Source organism: Perna viridis, chromosome 7, assembly GCF_037379345.1.
Source record: "Perna viridis isolate PV_CMFRI_1.1 ecotype Kerala chromosome 7, ASM3737934v1, whole genome shotgun sequence".
In the NCBI taxonomy this organism is placed as follows: Eukaryota; Metazoa; Mollusca; class Bivalvia; order Mytilida; family Mytilidae; genus Perna; species Perna viridis.
Genome location: NC_142451.1, coordinates 19,792,013 through 19,810,123, shown reverse-complemented (window position 1 = coordinate 19,810,123; position 18,111 = coordinate 19,792,013). Strand labels below are relative to the sequence as shown.

Sequence of the window (18,111 nt, the reverse complement as noted above, 5' to 3'; positions counted from 1 at the left end):
ATTCATTATGGTGTACAAGCATCAGTCCATCGGTCATTCACACTTTGCTCATGGACTCAAAAATGTTGCCACAAATCTGTGAAAATTTGGTTAATTTGTTTTTGATTGGTAAGAGCTCCCTTTCAGTTTTATTTATTTCAGAATTTTTGTTTTTGAGTTTTTGAAATTTGTTCATACAAAAATTAAGTAATTTACTGTTTTCAGACTATAACTCATAACCCCAGCAGGGATTTCATTGAATTTTTGGTGAATCGTCTTTTTATACTGATGAAAGCTCACTTTCAATCTGAAAATTTTTGATTTTACAATTTAGAGTTATGGGACGTTATTCAAGAAAAAGGGGAATTTCACTGTTTTCAAATTTAACTCAATAGTGGTTGCACCTTTTTTCATGAACTATGATGAATTGTTTCTTTTAATTGATGAGAGTTCCATTCAGATTGTTTTAAGTTTCTGATTTTAATTTTTATTTTCAGTTGTGGGACTTTATTCATAAAAAGGGGGGATTTCATATGTTTATGCAATAACCCAAAATGTTCAAGCAATTTTCATGAAAATGTTGAATAGTAATTTTCTATTAGTGTAAGCTCCCTAATGATTTTTATATACATGTGTATTATTGATTTTACATTTTTAATTTATGGGACTTCACACAAGCATGGTCAATATCCCATTTTTGAAAATATTTCTAAATTGCTTCCACCATATGCCAAGATACAAATGTAATGTGAATTGTTTATTTCTTTTAATAATAGGTTTTTTTATTATTAATCATATCCTGGCCTACAAAAACAAATTCTTGTTTTTTGAAAGCATTTTGTCCATTTGTCTGTTCATGTTATATTGCAAGTATTTAAGTTCTTTGACTCCTTCCATTCTGGTCAAAATATAATCTTGTGTTATACATTAAATCACAATCAAAATTAAAAGTGGTATCAAGTTTAAAGTTTGTGTCCATATTTGCTCCTTTTCATGATCTGTTTAGGGTTTGAACTCTGTGGGCTTATCTAGCTGTGTTCCACAAAACTTTATCATTCTCAGAAACTTTGTTGACTAGAAACAGTTATGTGTTAAAATTAAAATGCAATCTTATGACTGGCAAGTTCTAGATATGTTTAATTGCCAAAAAATTGTGAAACAATATCAGTACAAGTCTACTAGTATTTAATTCACATCAACTATTTTCATTTTTTATCTGTATGTTTCTGCACCCATTTCTTCAGTTCCTGAAAACACAAAGAAATAAGTACCAGTTATCACTGTTCTAGATATGAATTCTCCACTAAATCATTAGTTCTTCATTTAAAATATTGGAGAAGAAAACAAACTTAGACCTTTTCTCTCCGTTTTCCTTTCAATAACATAATGACTAGCTCACCAAAGGCCTTGTAACCTATTGTTATCACTTGGTGTCCAGTCTATCATCGTTGCTTTGTTGTCATTTATTAACTTTTTTTTTTAAAGAATTCAATGACAGTTGGTTCAATTGATTCTCTGGGTATTCTGCAAAAAATGACAATTGGAATTTTTGGTTCATGAGATAAAACATAATCACTGTTACTATATATAACTGTAATTTTAAGGTTTAGGGAAATCTGACATGGTCAAATTCTTCAGCATGAAATCCATCTGTGGTGAAATTTTGTGAAAATCCATTCACTGATGTCAGATTTATAGCTCTTTTGGGTAATTTCCTTGTTAAATTTTATATTTTTAGTTTAAAAATTTTTTCTAAAACTATTCGACAGAATTCAATGAAAATTGGTATAAATACTCCTCCAATAGGGTATTGTAAATGTATCAATTTTCGCAGTTTCAAAAAATGATAAATGTTAAATAGTGTTAAAAATCAATTTCACAGGTACTATTTTTTTCGCACTTTTCTGTCTTCCAGGAAAATTAATACTTTTTCATTTTCCCCCACAAAATGACTATTGGGCTTTTAGATCCATGAAAAATCTAATACCAGTTCTTAGGCTCTTAGGTTTCATGAGATTTATCTTCCCTGAACAGTTTTATTTAGGAGTTATTGCCCATTTCACGCAATTTTTTACTATTTTTTAGCAGTTTTTGGATATTAACATGAAACTATTTTATAAAAATGTTAAAAGACAGTGGATAAAGAAGACACAAAGTAAGCTAGAGAGTGGAAAGCTTTTTATGGAGGTATGACCCCTTAACTAGCTATTTTTTCAAGTATTTTGAATTTTTTTATTCTAAGTCTTCACAGAAACTGTCGGACCAATCTGGAACCAAACTTCTTATGAATATTCCTGAGGGTATGCTTCCCCTTACTGATGTGGGGATTAATGATCCTTTGACAAACATGGCCACTGTTACTAAAATAAACTGAAGGGATTGGGAACAACTTTTTGTAAATATAACAATTCTAGTGCAAGTTTTTTTTTTCAAGACTTTATTGGGATGTTGACCTAAATACTCTTTACAATTAATTCAACTTTTTGTTGTTCATATGGCTCAGTGGGCAGCAGACATGATTTAAGTATAGGTACATCTTTAATTTATGAACTTTTTTGTTTGAAATAAATTATTTCAATCATCCAGATGAGCGATACAGGCACTTCAGAATATATAGTTTCTGATGATAAAATATGTCATATCTTCTGAAAACCTATGTAGTTAAACCCAATAGCGTTTATGTAACAGCTCCTTGTTTTACTATTAAATGTGAGTAAGCTGTTTGGTCTTTTTCATTAAAAACATGAACTGGTCTATCTATTCAGTCGATTGTTAGGTTTTGTTTATTTTTAAAAAATCGATGATTTTACCACAGTATATCTTAATTGTTTTACCTGTATCCCGTCGAATATAGGTGTACACCACTCTTTTACAAAACCACTTGGTAGTTGTTTGTCTAGTCCTATATCCCTGCTGGCCTGTAAAGCTGATTTACCATTAAATGGGACATAACACAACCTTGTTGTGAGTTCTGTTACTGGTCTAAGGAATGCTGGCCCTCCTGCCATTACCTATCAAAATTATATCATATTGATTATTGAAGAAAAATCAAGGGAAACAACAGACCTCAAAGTTGACAGGAAAACGCAAATTAAATAGATACATTATTAAGAAAAAAAGGCCGGAATAAAAAGAAAAACTGGACTGAAAACGAGAGCACGAACCAAGACAGTAATTACATTTTTTGTAGTATTTAGTTGGTCTAATGTTCAGTTACTACCAAAAACTATACATGTAGGTATTGTAAGAAGTTCCAGTGAAATCGATATTTATTTTAAGTAGTGTTCCTGCTCCCATTTATCTGTGTTTTGTGAACTGCAGACTATCTAAACATTCATATAAACCTACTACGACAGAACATTCTTTGGTCATTGCCTGACACATCTCTTCACAGGTCTTAATCCCGCGCTCGTTGAGCTTTGGTCTCATAACTTCAAAATCCGGAAAGATATAGTAACCACTCGTAGGTGCTAGACACTTGACTCCTATAGACTGTAACTCACTGAAAAAAAAAAACTTATTTCATTTACCTTGTAACAAAAAATAGTCATGCCGAAATGTCGAATTTGACTTTGCCATAAACACAAAAAAAGACAATGGACGAAAAATAAGTTACACATTACAACGCTAAACTAAAAACCAAATGGAGCAACACGAATCAAACTAACAACTTGATGAACCTATGTGATCTAAAAGAACTTATAAATACAAATACCAGCTGTTTGCCATATGTGGATCTGACTCCATAGAGGCCACATTCCAATCATTGTAACAACTCTAACAAGCTTTGAGGCGATGAATTTAACCTGAAGGCAATATAAGTCCATGGTTATGACCTGGAGATTTTATTTTCCTAAATTTATATAAATAGTTCAAAGTTTGTTCATTGTGAAAGATCCACTGACTGCCAAGTTGAAACTTCTAGGAACCGAATATTGATTACTAAGTACCATAACGATTGAGGTACGTTAGTGTCTTGGGGAAAATCAGCTCTTTTGTTGTGTAAAGCAAAATTTTGTGTACAAGAAACATGTTCAAATCGACAGTTTCTGTATTGACTGAAATAACAATTTTATCTTAAATGGAAGAATCAACGTTAAAATAAACAAAAACAAAAACTATCACTCCCTTGGAAAATCTCTCTACCAAAATCCAACATGACATCTCTGTACCTTTGACAGTAGTCTCCAATAGCATTCAGTATTCTCGAACAATGCCTAGTGTAATCGTCTATAGCATCTAAATCTTGGAACATCTGCAATCATGGTTAAAGTTTAAAAAGGCAATGGGGTCAAATTAAAAAAAATAAATAAATCGTTTGATTTAGCCTTCAAATCAATCGAGTGTAACGTAAAGCAAATTTAATGTATATGAAACGAATTATAAATGTTGAGAACAAATTAGTTCATTCAATGGACGTTTTAACCCGGTCAGAAAAGTACTCTGTTAACCCTTGGAATTGTTAATGTTCTAGATTCTTCCCCATCGACACTGTTTCATGTGGGAGAATTTTACGTAAAAGCATTTTTGGTATATAAAAAATCATTTATTCATTACTTTTTATTGAAAACATTAATTTTAGCCACAAATTTCCGTTTCTTTGTGGGAGATTCTAAATTTTCTATTCATTTTGGAGGAGTCTCCCTCTTTATATATTGGAAGGGGGTTAAAAGGTATGCAATACTTGAAATCCATAGGGAAGGGCAATAGTTACTTTTTATTATATGTATAACTTATGAGTTAAATTTTGGTAGGATTTCGAGACTTGACTTTTTAAAAAGTATTGTAGAAACACTACTCTCCTTGATTTAAAGTTTGTAAAGACCTCAAGTATTTAATTATTTTGGCCATTATATCCCTTAATAGTCGCATCTATGTTTTATTTTTGGACCAGAAGAATCAAAAGTATCTGAACCAAATTACCTTAGTGACAGCATACTGCATTGGTGCTGGGCAACAACTGTATGTGTGACTTGCTGCACTACGTACAGCTTGCCGTAAACTTGTTAATTCTTTAGGATAGGCGTGGTATCCAACCTATTCATAGAATAATTAACAAAACAAACGTATAAATGCAGTGCCTGCTTCTGGTCATATAATTCATACTGCGGAATCAATAAATATATATAAACATCATTAACTGTACTTATGAACTGAAAAAAGTAGTTATATTTACCTACGCTAACTTACGATCTGAAGTATGTTAGATATACATCAGATTACATCTAAATTGAATCAATGACAAACTGCCTCTATTACCTACTGAAAAAAATGCGACTTTTGATTTGAATTAGCATTATAGTATCTAAGAAATATTTAATATCTCATGACCTCATCCCAAAAATGAAATCACTTACCCGCCACCCTCCTGCACTAGCCCATTTGGACAGACCCGTGCTCAAGACCGTTCCTTCTGGATAACACTAGAACATATATTTAAAGTGGCATTTTAAGCATATTTATTGTTACAATGTATTGGTTTTTTTTTTTTGTTTTTGTTTTTGTTTTTTTTTATAAATTGTTCATAGGATACTTTTTGAGACTTTGGAAATTCACGGACTTTAAAGAAAGTTTTTTTTTTGTAGAGAAACAAAGTCTTGAAGAGAATTTATGGAAAAGTAAACATATAATCAGTTCATTGATGGTTGAAACATGTCCATATACAGTCAATTTAGTAGGCCTGTTGAATGATCTAAACGGGTAATTTGTCAAATCTTACTTTGAAAATAGAAGTATGGTTCTGGTCGTAGTGTAATCTTCCATATATTTCATCGCTGAGGACAATAATATTGTTTTTCTTGAAAGTTTCACTAAAATAAAATTACAAAACTATTTGCACAGATATACCATAAAATCTACAATATATATGATAACGTTTAGTTCTTCAGACTTGACTTTTTATCAGCAACTCGGCAGGTGTTTCTAGAAAAGCAAGGGACACTTACCCTACCGATGCACCTGGTCCATGCTCCCAGTTTTCAGTGGAGTCCGAGTTGCTCATTTACTTTCGTTACTTCACATGTATTATTTGGTTATTTCATGTTCTTTGTTGTGTTTGTCTGTTTTCAATATCTGGTCTTTGTCTCTGGATTACATTCTGTCGACTTTCGCTAGAATCTTGGTTTCCTTGATTATTCTTTTATGTTATATCGTTTCAATAAAGAAATCAGTAATTGGGAAAAACTTAAACGTCTCAAATAAAAATACACAAAGGATTACTCGCTGAAATTGCAATTTTATATAAAGCGGAAAAAACGCATTCTGTAAAAATGTGCAAAAAAAAACAATATATGTATTATAAGATTTGATTTCTGAGTAGAAACAAGAAACAAGAAACCTAATTAAACTTTGAGAAAATTTAAACATTCTGAATTATTTTGCTAAAGCGAAATGTTTACAATTTAAGACAATGTGTTTATTGATATACAAAAAGAATGTACTTATGCAACAAAATAAAGACTAAAAACAAAAGAAGGACCAAATTCAAAAATCTAGAAGCACCCAATAAAAAATCGCTACAATAAATGACATGTAGCAACAAAAAAACCAATAAAACATTTTTTCGAACTTAAACAAATTCAAAGGGTTTGTATTTCGAAACACTTTTTTATAATATATCTTACTGGGAAAAAATAAGGAAAGAAATCAAATTGCTTCCCATTCATAACGGTTTGAGATGAACTATATAAATAAAAGCAGAATATCGCCATAGACTTTGATATTAATGGCCAAGTTAAAAGTATGTTCACTTTAAAAAAAAATCATTTAATACTTCTATTTAAAACGTAATGTAATGTTTCACAAACTTAGTATGTAGTATTAAATACGAACAAAATGGCACTTTAAATGATATACACGTATTTACAGATGTCAACCTATCACCAACTGGATTGATCGACCAGATTAAGTAGCTGGTCACAGAACCCAAACATTATTTGATTGTTGTATGTAATTTCTTAATTCTGTCTCACCGTAGATTACTTATCCTAGTTTATTTTTGGTTTTTTTTTCTACAATGTATATATATATATAATCGTCTGAATAATAGTCAACAATCACTCTTACGGGGTGATATATATATATATATATGTTTGCTTATTTTGAAAGTAGTCGTATTATTTTACTAAAATACGAAATCAAATTTAGTACGTACCTCAATGCAAGCAATTCGTCTTTCGTGTAACTCGTTCCTGCTAAAAAATAAAGTTAAATATGTAAACTTATGCAAAAAACTCATTTATTAAACTTTTCATTAATTAAATGTGCGCCTAGCACACACACACACACACACACACACGTGACATATCAAAAAGGGAAGGTGTGCATTTTTTTATATGAACAAGTATCTGTGCTTGTGCATTTCTACGAGAACATCTAATTCGGTTCGATTTTAAAGTGAAAGAAAAAAAGTTCATTTGAGTTTAGTTACCAGAAATATACAAGTCAACTCAAAACATGATTTACTAGATTTTTTATTATTGAAACCTATCAAAAGTATTGTAACATATTAGTAAGGTTGGAAAAGTACCATTTATGCCAACTTATAACTTGTTCATGTCCCTACCAATTTAAGAACCATTTTGTGTAAGAATCAGGCAATGGGTGGCACAATATGTGCCACACATATACATTTTGCCCGACTCTTAGACGGATAAGTACTTAAGATTTCATATGTGACATTCTATGCAACAGGAACTTATTCTGTAATAAACAATAAACTGTTTTTATATACATGTATAGAAGAGAACTGCTTTAACAAAACTGCCACCAAACTAAAATAATATAGACGAAGATTGTCTCACCATATAACAAACAGTATATGATGATAAAACATCGGATTTCTTATAAAACTTATCTCAGTTAAAGACTTACACGGGTTGTCTGGATTGTTCATTATAATTAATCTGTTTTTATGAAGATCATTTTCATTCAGGACCTGTAACGAAACAAAAATATGCCATTACTTAAAGAATGTGCTTTTTCACTTCCATCACACTCTTTTAGATATTTCATAAAACGGTATGTCATTTTTCAATATGGATCTTTGGATATTACCAAAATGATCTGAATTTTTTTTCTGTAAAATTACCTTTTTTCTGGCATGGATTCTCAATTCATCCTCATATTTGTATCAACTCACGAAAAGAAAAAAACCTTTTGGACTTATGCCTTATTTTGTTTAACTGTGTAATGTTTGCTGCATTATATAAAGACGTTAACAGATCATTCATGACAAAAACATTATTACATAATTCTTTTAATAATTTATTTAAATTAAAAAAAGGACATCATTCCAGTGTGAAAAAAAATCATTTAAATTTATAAATTTATAATCCGTAATTTGTTCCTTATATTTTACAATGTATATGCAAGATGAAAGGCTGTATTATTTAAATAAGTATTGTACCTTTTCAATGTCGTCTGGTGTTATCTTCCAGTCCTTTTCAAGCGTCGTGTGTATGATATACGGTTCATGATGCGATAATCGTGCCTGTGGTTGGTATGTTGTCCATGATGGAGATATAAGAAGTACATCTAAAACGATACGCAATCCAAAATAATTTAGAAAGTACATGTCTACAAAAGAATTTGTGTTTGCTCCAATATGTTTGTTTTTTGTTTTTGTTTTTATTTTGCTTTTTTTTTTTGCATTTGGTTCCTTTGTTCTTGTTTGTTTTTGATTGCTTTTTTAGCTTTGATTCTATTTTTTTTAATTGAAAGACATTTAATACAATACATTTGGTCTACGACACTTAAAACTTAGTCTTTGTTCATTTCATTATTTTCGTCACATATTTTAGTCATGTAAGACTATCAATTATAAGCATACTCCAAAACGTCAAAGTTTATATCTAACACTCTTTCAAAGAGTAATTAAAGGAACAAAGATTCGTACGGTTATCAATAGATATACACAACAAAGAGCATGAAATAACCAAAGTTGTACATATACGTACACAGAAAAAAGTGAATAAGCAACTGCATTCCGCTAAAACTGGGAGCATAAACCATGTACACCAAAAAGGGTAAGCGTTCTCAAAATTTAATTTTAAATTCACAACATTATTTAAACATATTTCCGATAATTCAGTTGAATAAATCACTTCCCCCAAAATTAACCCCCTATCTGCACCAAATTCTATTTCGCGTCAAGGTGAAAACCTGTATACAACACAAGTATTATTGTAAAAACAGTTAAGATAAACGAAATTAATATGATTTTCCATTTACCTCCATTAAATATTTGCAAAAGAAGAAATATTAGTTCTTTACTGCCAGGTCCAACTATGATACTCTCAGGATCTATGTCCAGATCTTCGAAGTGTTTGTGGAACTTTGCTATGGAATTTCGTAGCTCATGTGTTCCTTAAACACAAACGAATAATAAAGAATTTTAAAAAGTTGAGATAAAACTATAAACTGCAGTTAATCAACATTTTCATGAAGTTGGACATACAAAATTACCGGTCAAGTCACAAACTTTACCCCACAAATACTGACAAAATGGAATTTATATAGAACAAAACTAATGTGATTTTAATTTGAGACTGTGATGATATACAACTTTAAATTGAAGTACTAGAAGTAGTTTAGGCATCGACCATTTTATATTGAGGGGGGCTGGGGTATTTTTGAAAAAAATATTAATTTCTCTTGGAAGAAAAATATAACAAAAAATTTGTTGTGGCAAGAAAACAATAAATGAAGTTGCTTAATGGTGAAAAAAAGAAAAATGTTTGATTCTGTCTTTCATAAAAAAAGTTTAAGTATGTTAAATTATGTATGAAGAAGTATGTAACAAATATCTTTAAATTTAACATTTTACGGTTTATAGTCGAAAAATTCTTAATGTTATAATGAGCAACTAAATGAATATCAAAATCCAGAGACTTTTGTGTTATATTAATCCAGTTTGTTAAACAAACTATTAGAAAGATGCAGAAAATACACGAACAACTACTAAACATTATAACCAATTTAGATTTTATCTCCAATAGAGAAGGGATAGAGATAAGAATACCATGCCGTCCGATTCTTCCCCATTGGGGAAATTGCATAGACTTCTTAACTATTTTTTGCTACCTATAGTTTAAGACCAATGAACTTATGTACGCATGTATACAAGCATGTTCAGTAATGAACTATTTAAGGCGAGTGAAAGCATTCACTTTGCAATGAAAACAATTAAAAAAAAGGAGCAATGTGAAGTTACTTCTAACATTATATTTTTTTTCTATTAGAATTAGTTCTTAATGCCATGTGCAATGAGGACACAGTCCCTTGCCCTGACATATGCGACATACAAGTGTAAGAATTATTAACTTTATGGTTGAAAAGTTCCCAAACAAGCACAACATAATTAGCTCCAAGATGATGGCTTTATTGTCTTTAATGGGCCTTTTGATCAACTTCAAATGTTATTTAACATTGCTAATAAGAACCTGAACTACTCAAATTTACTTATACGTTATCTAAGTCCTCCGTAATTTTTTAGAGAAAGTGCAATTAAATCCAAATGGAATAAGATGAAACGTTACGACACTTAAGACTTAATAGTAGTCCAAAGTGCCTAAGATTGAATAACACTTGGGACATCTTGATTGTAATGGGTGACTTGAATGCCAAAGTTTGAAAAGATAACACAGGGAGAGAACTCATCATGTGGAAGGAATGAATTGGTAACATCAACGAAAATGGAGAACTCAGATATCCAGATTTTTGCTCCCAGAACGATCTGGTCATAGGAGGTACGACATTCCAACTCTCTCACAAGGTTCTACACAAAACAACCCGGGTGTCTCCAGAGATGAAAACTAGAAACCAGATAGACCACATTACAGTCGCCAGGAGATGCAGAAAGAATATTACAGCCGTTAGAGCTTATCAAGGTGCTGATATAGCATCCGATCATGAACTTGTGGTGGCTAAATTAAAGATCAAGATATCCACGGCAACCAGACAAAATCAGATTAGAGGGCAAAAGTAGAACATAAGGAAGAGGCGCAGTAGACAAACAATTGGAAAGAGTAAAATTCACACATAACACCACATGCCAAGAAAAATAAGGATTCTCATAGAAGGAATACAAACCATGGTTATCTGACGATACAACCGAGACAACTGAGAAGCGTAGGTCTGTTAAGATATAACCTGACCAGGTCAAGACAAGATGGTTGATGAGCGAACATATAAGCATTAATAAAGAAGTCAAGAGAAAGGAACAGACAGGATAAAAGAACCTACATCAACGAGCTCGCTTCAAAAGCAAAAAATGCAATGGGCAGAAATAACACAAAAACTGAGTACAACATCACACGCCAACTGACAGATAGAAAGACCAACACATCCAAACCAATTAAAGACAAATATGGCAATGTGATAACAAACCTAGATCGACCACTTTTAAATGGAGAAGATATATCAGATGCTCCTGATCTACCTCCTGGAGAAAACTTTGATGTTGATACTGACCCAATCTCGAAGGATGAAATCATAAAAGCCCTACGAATAAGGACTGGAAAAGGCCCGGGACCGAACCAAATTTCCACCTGAGGTCTGGAAGATCAACCCGGAAAAAACCTACATCTCGATTGATTGATTGGTTGATTAATTAATTGATTGATTGTTAGGGTTTTTTGCCCAAGCAGCAATATTTCACCTGTTCTGTTGACACTGGGACCTGCACAGGGCCCTACCTCGCCTTGCATGACTTGTTTGAAAACATTTAGGAAACAGTCGAAATCCCTGAATAGTGGAGTTAAAGCTACATCATTATGCTTCCAAATAAGGGCGATCTGAGCAACTGCCAAAAACTTGACAGGAATTCAGCTACTCTCCAGATTCCGGTGCGGTCGATCATGTATTGACCAAATTGCCACATTACGGATTATCATAGAGGAGTAAATAGAATGACATACAAGAAATACTCCAAGGTTGTCTCCTGTCACCCCTTATTTTCTATATAAGTGTGCAAGAATTTTAATAAGCAATCATGAATTTACTCATAGATTTTCTTGCCTAACTGTTATATTTTGGGGTATTAAAGACTTTCTGGTGCTCTGTATGGTTTAGAAAACAGAAGCAGCTCCTCATCAATGTCTGACTACAGACAAAGCCATGTCTTGTTTAGGCCAAGTAAATTTCATTCAACCCTCCCCAGGGGGGGATTTATTTTTTTTAATTTGTTACTCCTTACCAGATATTTGCTGGCCTAATTTTATCTTTTTGGTGTATACACATGTTCTAAATTCATAGTCAAATCAGATTCAAAGGAGAAACATTATTTTGGTCACCAATAATCGAAAGATTTGTGTATTATAGTGCCTAAATACAAGAGACTGAAGTGAACAAAATCCTGATTTTGAAAAAAATGTCATTTTTAAAGAGCGGAAGGGGATGTAAACCTATTAATTTTATTTGGTCTTAACAAGAAATCAATATCTGATTATCTGAGTATTTACTTTCATATGTCTTCCCTTGATATTTACATAATATTTTACATTTATTGTTTATCGTAAAGTTGACTAGCAAAAAAAAAAACTGGCATATTCCTGAAAAAAAAATATAATTCAATTGCTACGGAAACAAAATAAAATTATTTTAAGAAAAGCAGAAAAAAAAAATTTAGCAACATTGAGAGCCCCCTCCCCCGGTATAAAAAATAGTCGGTGCCTTCATACTACATTGTAACAATATATACGTTTTATAATTCCTGCTGTATAACGGTTCATTACTTAGGGTCCTCATATGGTTTGTTTTTCTTTGATAACTTTTACTATAGAAAATGAAGCTTATCAATTTGACATAGAACAGACCTCAATTTGCTTTAGCATACAGTTTTTATACATAGTCCAACATCCACAAATTAGACTAGTTATCTGACAGTGTACTTAAATGCCTAAAGAAATGGGTTTAACTAAATAAGGTCATACAAATGTTTGATAGTAGCGGTAAATGACGTATATAAAATTTAATGTTTACTATTCTCATTGAGTAAATATAAGAGGGTTTATCTCATTGAAATTGGAATTTAATGGATACGAAACTAAAATGAAAATTTACTTTCGGAGGAAGGAATTTTCAAAAATGTCATTCATATAGAAAATTGAATATTTGACATCTTTTATATATATATATATATAATGCCCAATGAACTTAATTGATGCATCGGATTGAGTGACTCATACTAGTTTAAGTTTTTAAAGAAAAATACATTTATCTTTTAACCAAATCAATAACAAAACCTTTAAACTTTAAAATGACCAATAATTGATTGAAAAAGTGGACTTGATTATTAATTCAATGCAACGATCATATTATGCAAAAGCATTTAGATGGTACACAATGACACTGTAAGAAGGCAAAAGGGTAACATTTTAATACGTTAATAATAATGTATCATAAGTCATTTACCTGTATGCTTCAATAAAAAGATTTATTACAACATGTATTATCAAGCTCCGAACAATATCTGAAGTTCCAAGATATACGCTAGACGCTGCAGTCAGTCCTCTCAGAAAATGCAAGAATCTTGCAAAGTCGGGAAAAATGAACGATTTTACGCGACGTTATCCGATTATAATACGACGTTTTGGAACTTGATGTAGTACGTTTTTGTAATAGGAGTTCGGTTAAAATGGTGTCACTTTATATATTCAGACACTAAAACAATTTTTCTGGTATGACAAACTAATATCATACATTCTTTTGATTACCGCCATAACCTTGGTTCCCTTGATAACTCTTTATTTGAAAAGTGTCTGAGAATTTCGAAAGGCCTGTCTGCAGCGGTTAGTAAAGGAAGAAACGAACGTCTGCGGCTGCGTGGAACTTGATGTTGTATGTTTTTTTGGTAATAGGAGTTCGGTTAAGATGGTGTCACTTTATATATTCAGACATAAAAACTCAAACGTTCAGACGTAGCGTACGGTGTTGGTGTCATTTTGGTAACGTCGAAATGGCCAAAATTTGACGTCTTCTTTGTATTGCGACGTACATCGTTCTATAATTGTTACATGTAAAAAGAAGTGTGCTTATTTAATATTTTACATAAAATAACACATACGACATGTTTTATTATTTAATTATCCGATCGATATTAATATTTCGTACGTTTTGGTCAATTGAAATGATCAGATCACATCCTGATATGGTAAATAGTTTGGCATCAACCATTTAAAAGTTATTTGAAGGAAATTTTATCCTATGAGAAAAATGTTCTGAAATATGAAAACAAATTTCGTGATGCGCTAAAAAAAAAGTAAAACGCCCTCACTAAAACAGAACCTACAAGCAAAAAAGTCAGTAGCACCCCCCGGAAATCATATTGTGAAAGCGTATAAAATGAACCTTTCCTATTTGGTTTTATATCTCTAATGTAGATGTATGTTGATATTTCCGAATACATGTATTCGTTGCGGAATTTCATAAGGTCTGTTGCTAATATAAAACATTGCTAAAAATTTAGAGAAAACAAAACCTTGGCAAATCTCCCTCTTTGAGCGAAATCTCCCGTTTTTATTATACGACGAAAACAACTTGCGGTCGTATAATGTTATGGCGCAGTCGTCGTCCGCGTCGTCGTGCGATAACTTTAGTTGTGGTTGACGAATTGTTCTGAAATGTTGATATGATTAACCAACAACTAAGAAGATTTCTATTTAATTTGGACTTTGTTGTCCCCGCCGCTTTAGAAAAAGGGACCAAAAAGGGTAAAAATACGTATTTTATTAAAACCCAAGTAAGTTTAGATTTAGAATTTTTCAATCAGATTTTGGATATCTCTTACGATTTTCGAATTATAAGGGGTCAAAAAGGCCACACCAGAATAAATCTTTTTTTTTGCTTTGTTTTTGGTCCGTTTTTGAAAACAAATTAAAAAAAATTTTTTTGCAATGGTTGTACAGCTTATTATATCTTATAGCTAAAATAACTGTCAGGAAGTAATTAGACAATCATGAAATACGTTGATTTTACAATATTTCACTAGCAAATTTGCAAGCGCGTCTACACATTTCAAAATACTTTAATGCAGGCACGCTAATTCCCGTTCCACCAGGTCATCATTGCATATGATCAGACTGGAGTGCGCGCAGGGGGGGGGGGGGCTTTCTTTTTACTGTTTTCTTTTCAACATTTCTTTCATTATTTTATCAGATGCGCTAAAATCGTATTTGTTTTTCATTGTGTCCACAGTCGTAATAATTTAATCTAGTATCGTAACTTTTCGATAAAACAGAACGTTACTTTAGAAACGTCAAAAATGCGCGTTGTGACATTTTTGTTAGACACGGTAAAACAATAGGAGGATGAATACATTTTTAAGTATATGAAGAAATCGACTCAGCACCATTTGCCTTTTTGAACAATTTGTTCAAATTTTGCATGGTGTACGCGTGAACAAATAACATATACAAATTTTCACTCCGTCACTGTGATAGGCGTTATATAATGGGATGGTGATAAAAATTGACATCTTGGTTAACGTTAGACACAGACAAAATGCTGCGCTTAAATACATGTTCAACCAAGTACCATTATTTTTAGAATATACTATCTGCAGCATATATACATGTACATGTAAAATTCAAAATTTCATAGTTATTAGTTCACTCAAAGCTAACGTAAAAAACTTATGATAAAGACTGGGTAGCACGCAACGTGTAGAAAACGTCGGGAAAAATACAATGTGACATCACAACATACGCGCGTATTTATCTACTATTAGACAATAAAACTCATTGTTTTTTTAGAATAAACATGATATTCTGAATATTTCCACAGTCCTTTAAGCGTGAATATACTTCGGTAAAAATACTATTTGTTGTTATATTTTACAACCATAAGCAATAAAGTAACCAATGGCCAACGTCGAAAAAATTAAGATTTGTGACATAATTGAAATACGGACAAAAAGGCTTTTAACAAAAAGACTGGTTGAACATTTAATATATACATGTATTAACATTGGGTTATGTAATAAATTGTCAATATAGTTAATAAAAGTCCCGATTAAAAAAAGTTTGATAACTTTTGCCTTTGATAACTCCACATTCTAATAGCAATATTTCGGTTTTCGTAACCAGCCCCGGTTCAATCGAATGTGACACCAACAACGTACGAAACGTCGTAATACTCAATTGTACCTGGTATAATAAACTAATATCATTTTTATACATGTGTGTGCCTTCTATACCTTTTTTTATTGAATTTTGTATGACCCAAAAAAAAGTAAATAGAAAAGGAGAAGCAATTGGACTTATTTTGGACATAATCTATATCACGAATGACCTTGACGTTTTTTTAACACTATTATAATATCGCAAAGACATGTGAGCATTCGCTTTTAAATAGTCTTATTTCCTTTTGGGATTCGGCGCTGAAAACATTGTAAACTTTGACCACGTCAAAATAAACAAAACTCTCTTGCATGGCACCCAGAAGAGTATATAACTATCAATATGAGGTTACATATTAATGCTAACAATGTAAACACAAACAAAATTCTATTTATAGCAATATTGATTTGACCCGATATAATCTATGATATATTAAAAATCGTAAAAAATAGGCTTACCTGCCACTGGTAAATAGGCATTTTCACCAGCGTAGTGCTTTAGAGCTTCAACAGCTGTCTCAATTACAGGAAAGGGAGACTGTCCAAATGCAAAATGATAAATTTTCTCCCCAGCTCCAATCCGTTTCTTTATTGTCTCGTTCAGAGACAAATTAGATGCAGGAGAATAATTAGCCAAGTCAGGGCGAACTAGATCCATTTTAGTACAGGAAAATTCCTCAATCAAGCAAGTTCGTGGCGTCGGATGATGTAATATTCCAATTTTTGAAGTCACGGTCACATTAAAAGATTACATTCACTAGATACGCTTTTATATCACTGTTATATTGGATTCTTTATCGAGGTAGATGATTGTTTGAATGGGTGTATGACAAACATAAGTGTAGTGCTATATAATATACCATTACTATATTAAACGATGTTTGTATGTGGGCTACCATGAAACGGTAAAAGCCACTGCTAAAATTCCCTATCCATCTCAATATGTGTTTGCTTGTGACACAAAGAAATATATCAGTACATACCAACATTTGTTTCTCAATGATTTAATTAAACAGTATGAAAAGTACAAAACAAAATGTTTTCATTAAAAAAACTACGATGGGTTGTTCAGAACTACACGTGATAATAATTATATCAAATGGTATTCGATTATTGTGTAAAATGGTTCTGTGTATCTACACCAAAGGTATTTTAATCACGAAAAAGTTGGTCAGACGAACTTTAATTATTTAAAAAAAAAAACAATCGATTAATATTTATGGGAGTCGTGCCCTATTTAATAATTAATGCATTCAGCCAATGTTTTTTTTTTGTCCCATTATTGCGTTAGTTTTTCGAAAAAAATAGCTTTCCTCGTGTATGTTCACAAAAAGATACGGACTATCAAAACAAAATTAACGGTAATTTAAAAAATTGAAATTCGTGAAATGAAGGCATGTATTATAAAGAAACAAATCTTTCTATGACACCGTACTTCATATGTAGTTCAGTTCAATAGTTTATTGAAGTCTCACCACATAAATTCATATAAAACATGATAACAATAAGAAATAAAACATGCAAATTAAAATGCAAAAAAAAAAAGAATTATGAGAGGCTATTGAGAACATAGTAATATAAACATCTTAAATACAGTTAAAACAAAAAGGTACGATTTATAAAAAGTATCATAGATTAATGATATAAAATACTATTTCTTCTCAGTAAAATACTTTAGCAGGTTTGGCAACTAAGCTACATACATTTTCATTGTTAAATAAAAATATAAATTTATCATCATCAGACAATGACAAAAAAATTGCATTATAACTAATAATATATAAAAATAGTGACTGTTTTAGATCATCATACAATGGGCATGTTAATAATACACGGTGTTCATCCTCTATATCATTACAACTGAGACATAATCTTTCGTTTAATGCTAACGTTTCATAACGACCAGTTTCAATCTTTAAAGGTGCTACACCTCATCTAAATTTTGCAAATGCACTACGAAAACGTAAAGGTATATTTTGCAACAAATATTGTTCAGTATAATATGAAAATTTAAA

The 18,111-nt window shown here is 31.6% G+C and overlaps 1 protein-coding gene across 2 annotated transcripts; it reads right to left on the bottom strand.

Annotated features, from left to right (window-relative positions):
- Positions 1-1,089: 1,089 nt before the first annotated feature.
- On the bottom strand, positions 1,090-17,013 carry LOC148611714 (uncharacterized). 2 transcript variants are annotated; one of them, XM_088592530.1, is made up of 12 exons: positions 16,556-16,994; positions 9,211-9,345; positions 8,387-8,514; positions 7,852-7,915; positions 7,133-7,172; positions 5,699-5,789; positions 5,337-5,402; positions 4,903-5,016; positions 4,152-4,234; positions 3,328-3,481; positions 2,814-2,990; positions 1,090-1,226 (listed from the first exon to the last, which is right to left on the bottom strand). In XM_088592530.1, exons 1-12 carry the CDS (start codon positions 16,752-16,754, stop codon positions 1,185-1,187), a joined length of 1,293 nt encoding a protein of 430 aa, XP_088448656.1. In that variant the 5' UTR covers positions 16,755-16,994; the 3' UTR covers positions 1,090-1,184. The 2 variants fall into 2 exon arrangements, with proteins under 2 accessions (XP_088448656.1, XP_088448657.1); XM_088592531.1 differs by lacking the exon at positions 9,211-9,345 and having other exon boundaries at positions 16,556-17,013.
- Between the last annotated feature and the right edge of the window lie 1,098 nt (positions 17,014-18,111).

Coding starts and splice junctions, on each gene's coding strand:
- LOC148611714 (XM_088592530.1), bottom strand. CDS start 16,754: ATGGATCTAGTTCGCCCTGACTTGGCTAATTATTCTCCTGCATCTAAT. Junction 5,017..5,336: donor CTAGTGCAGGAGGGTGGCGG/GTAAGTGATTTC, acceptor TTCTATGAATAG/GTTGGATACCACGCCTATCC. Junction 3,482..4,151: donor ATTGGAGACTACTGTCAAAG/GTACAGAGATGT, acceptor TTTTTTTTTCAG/TGAGTTACAGTCTATAGGAG.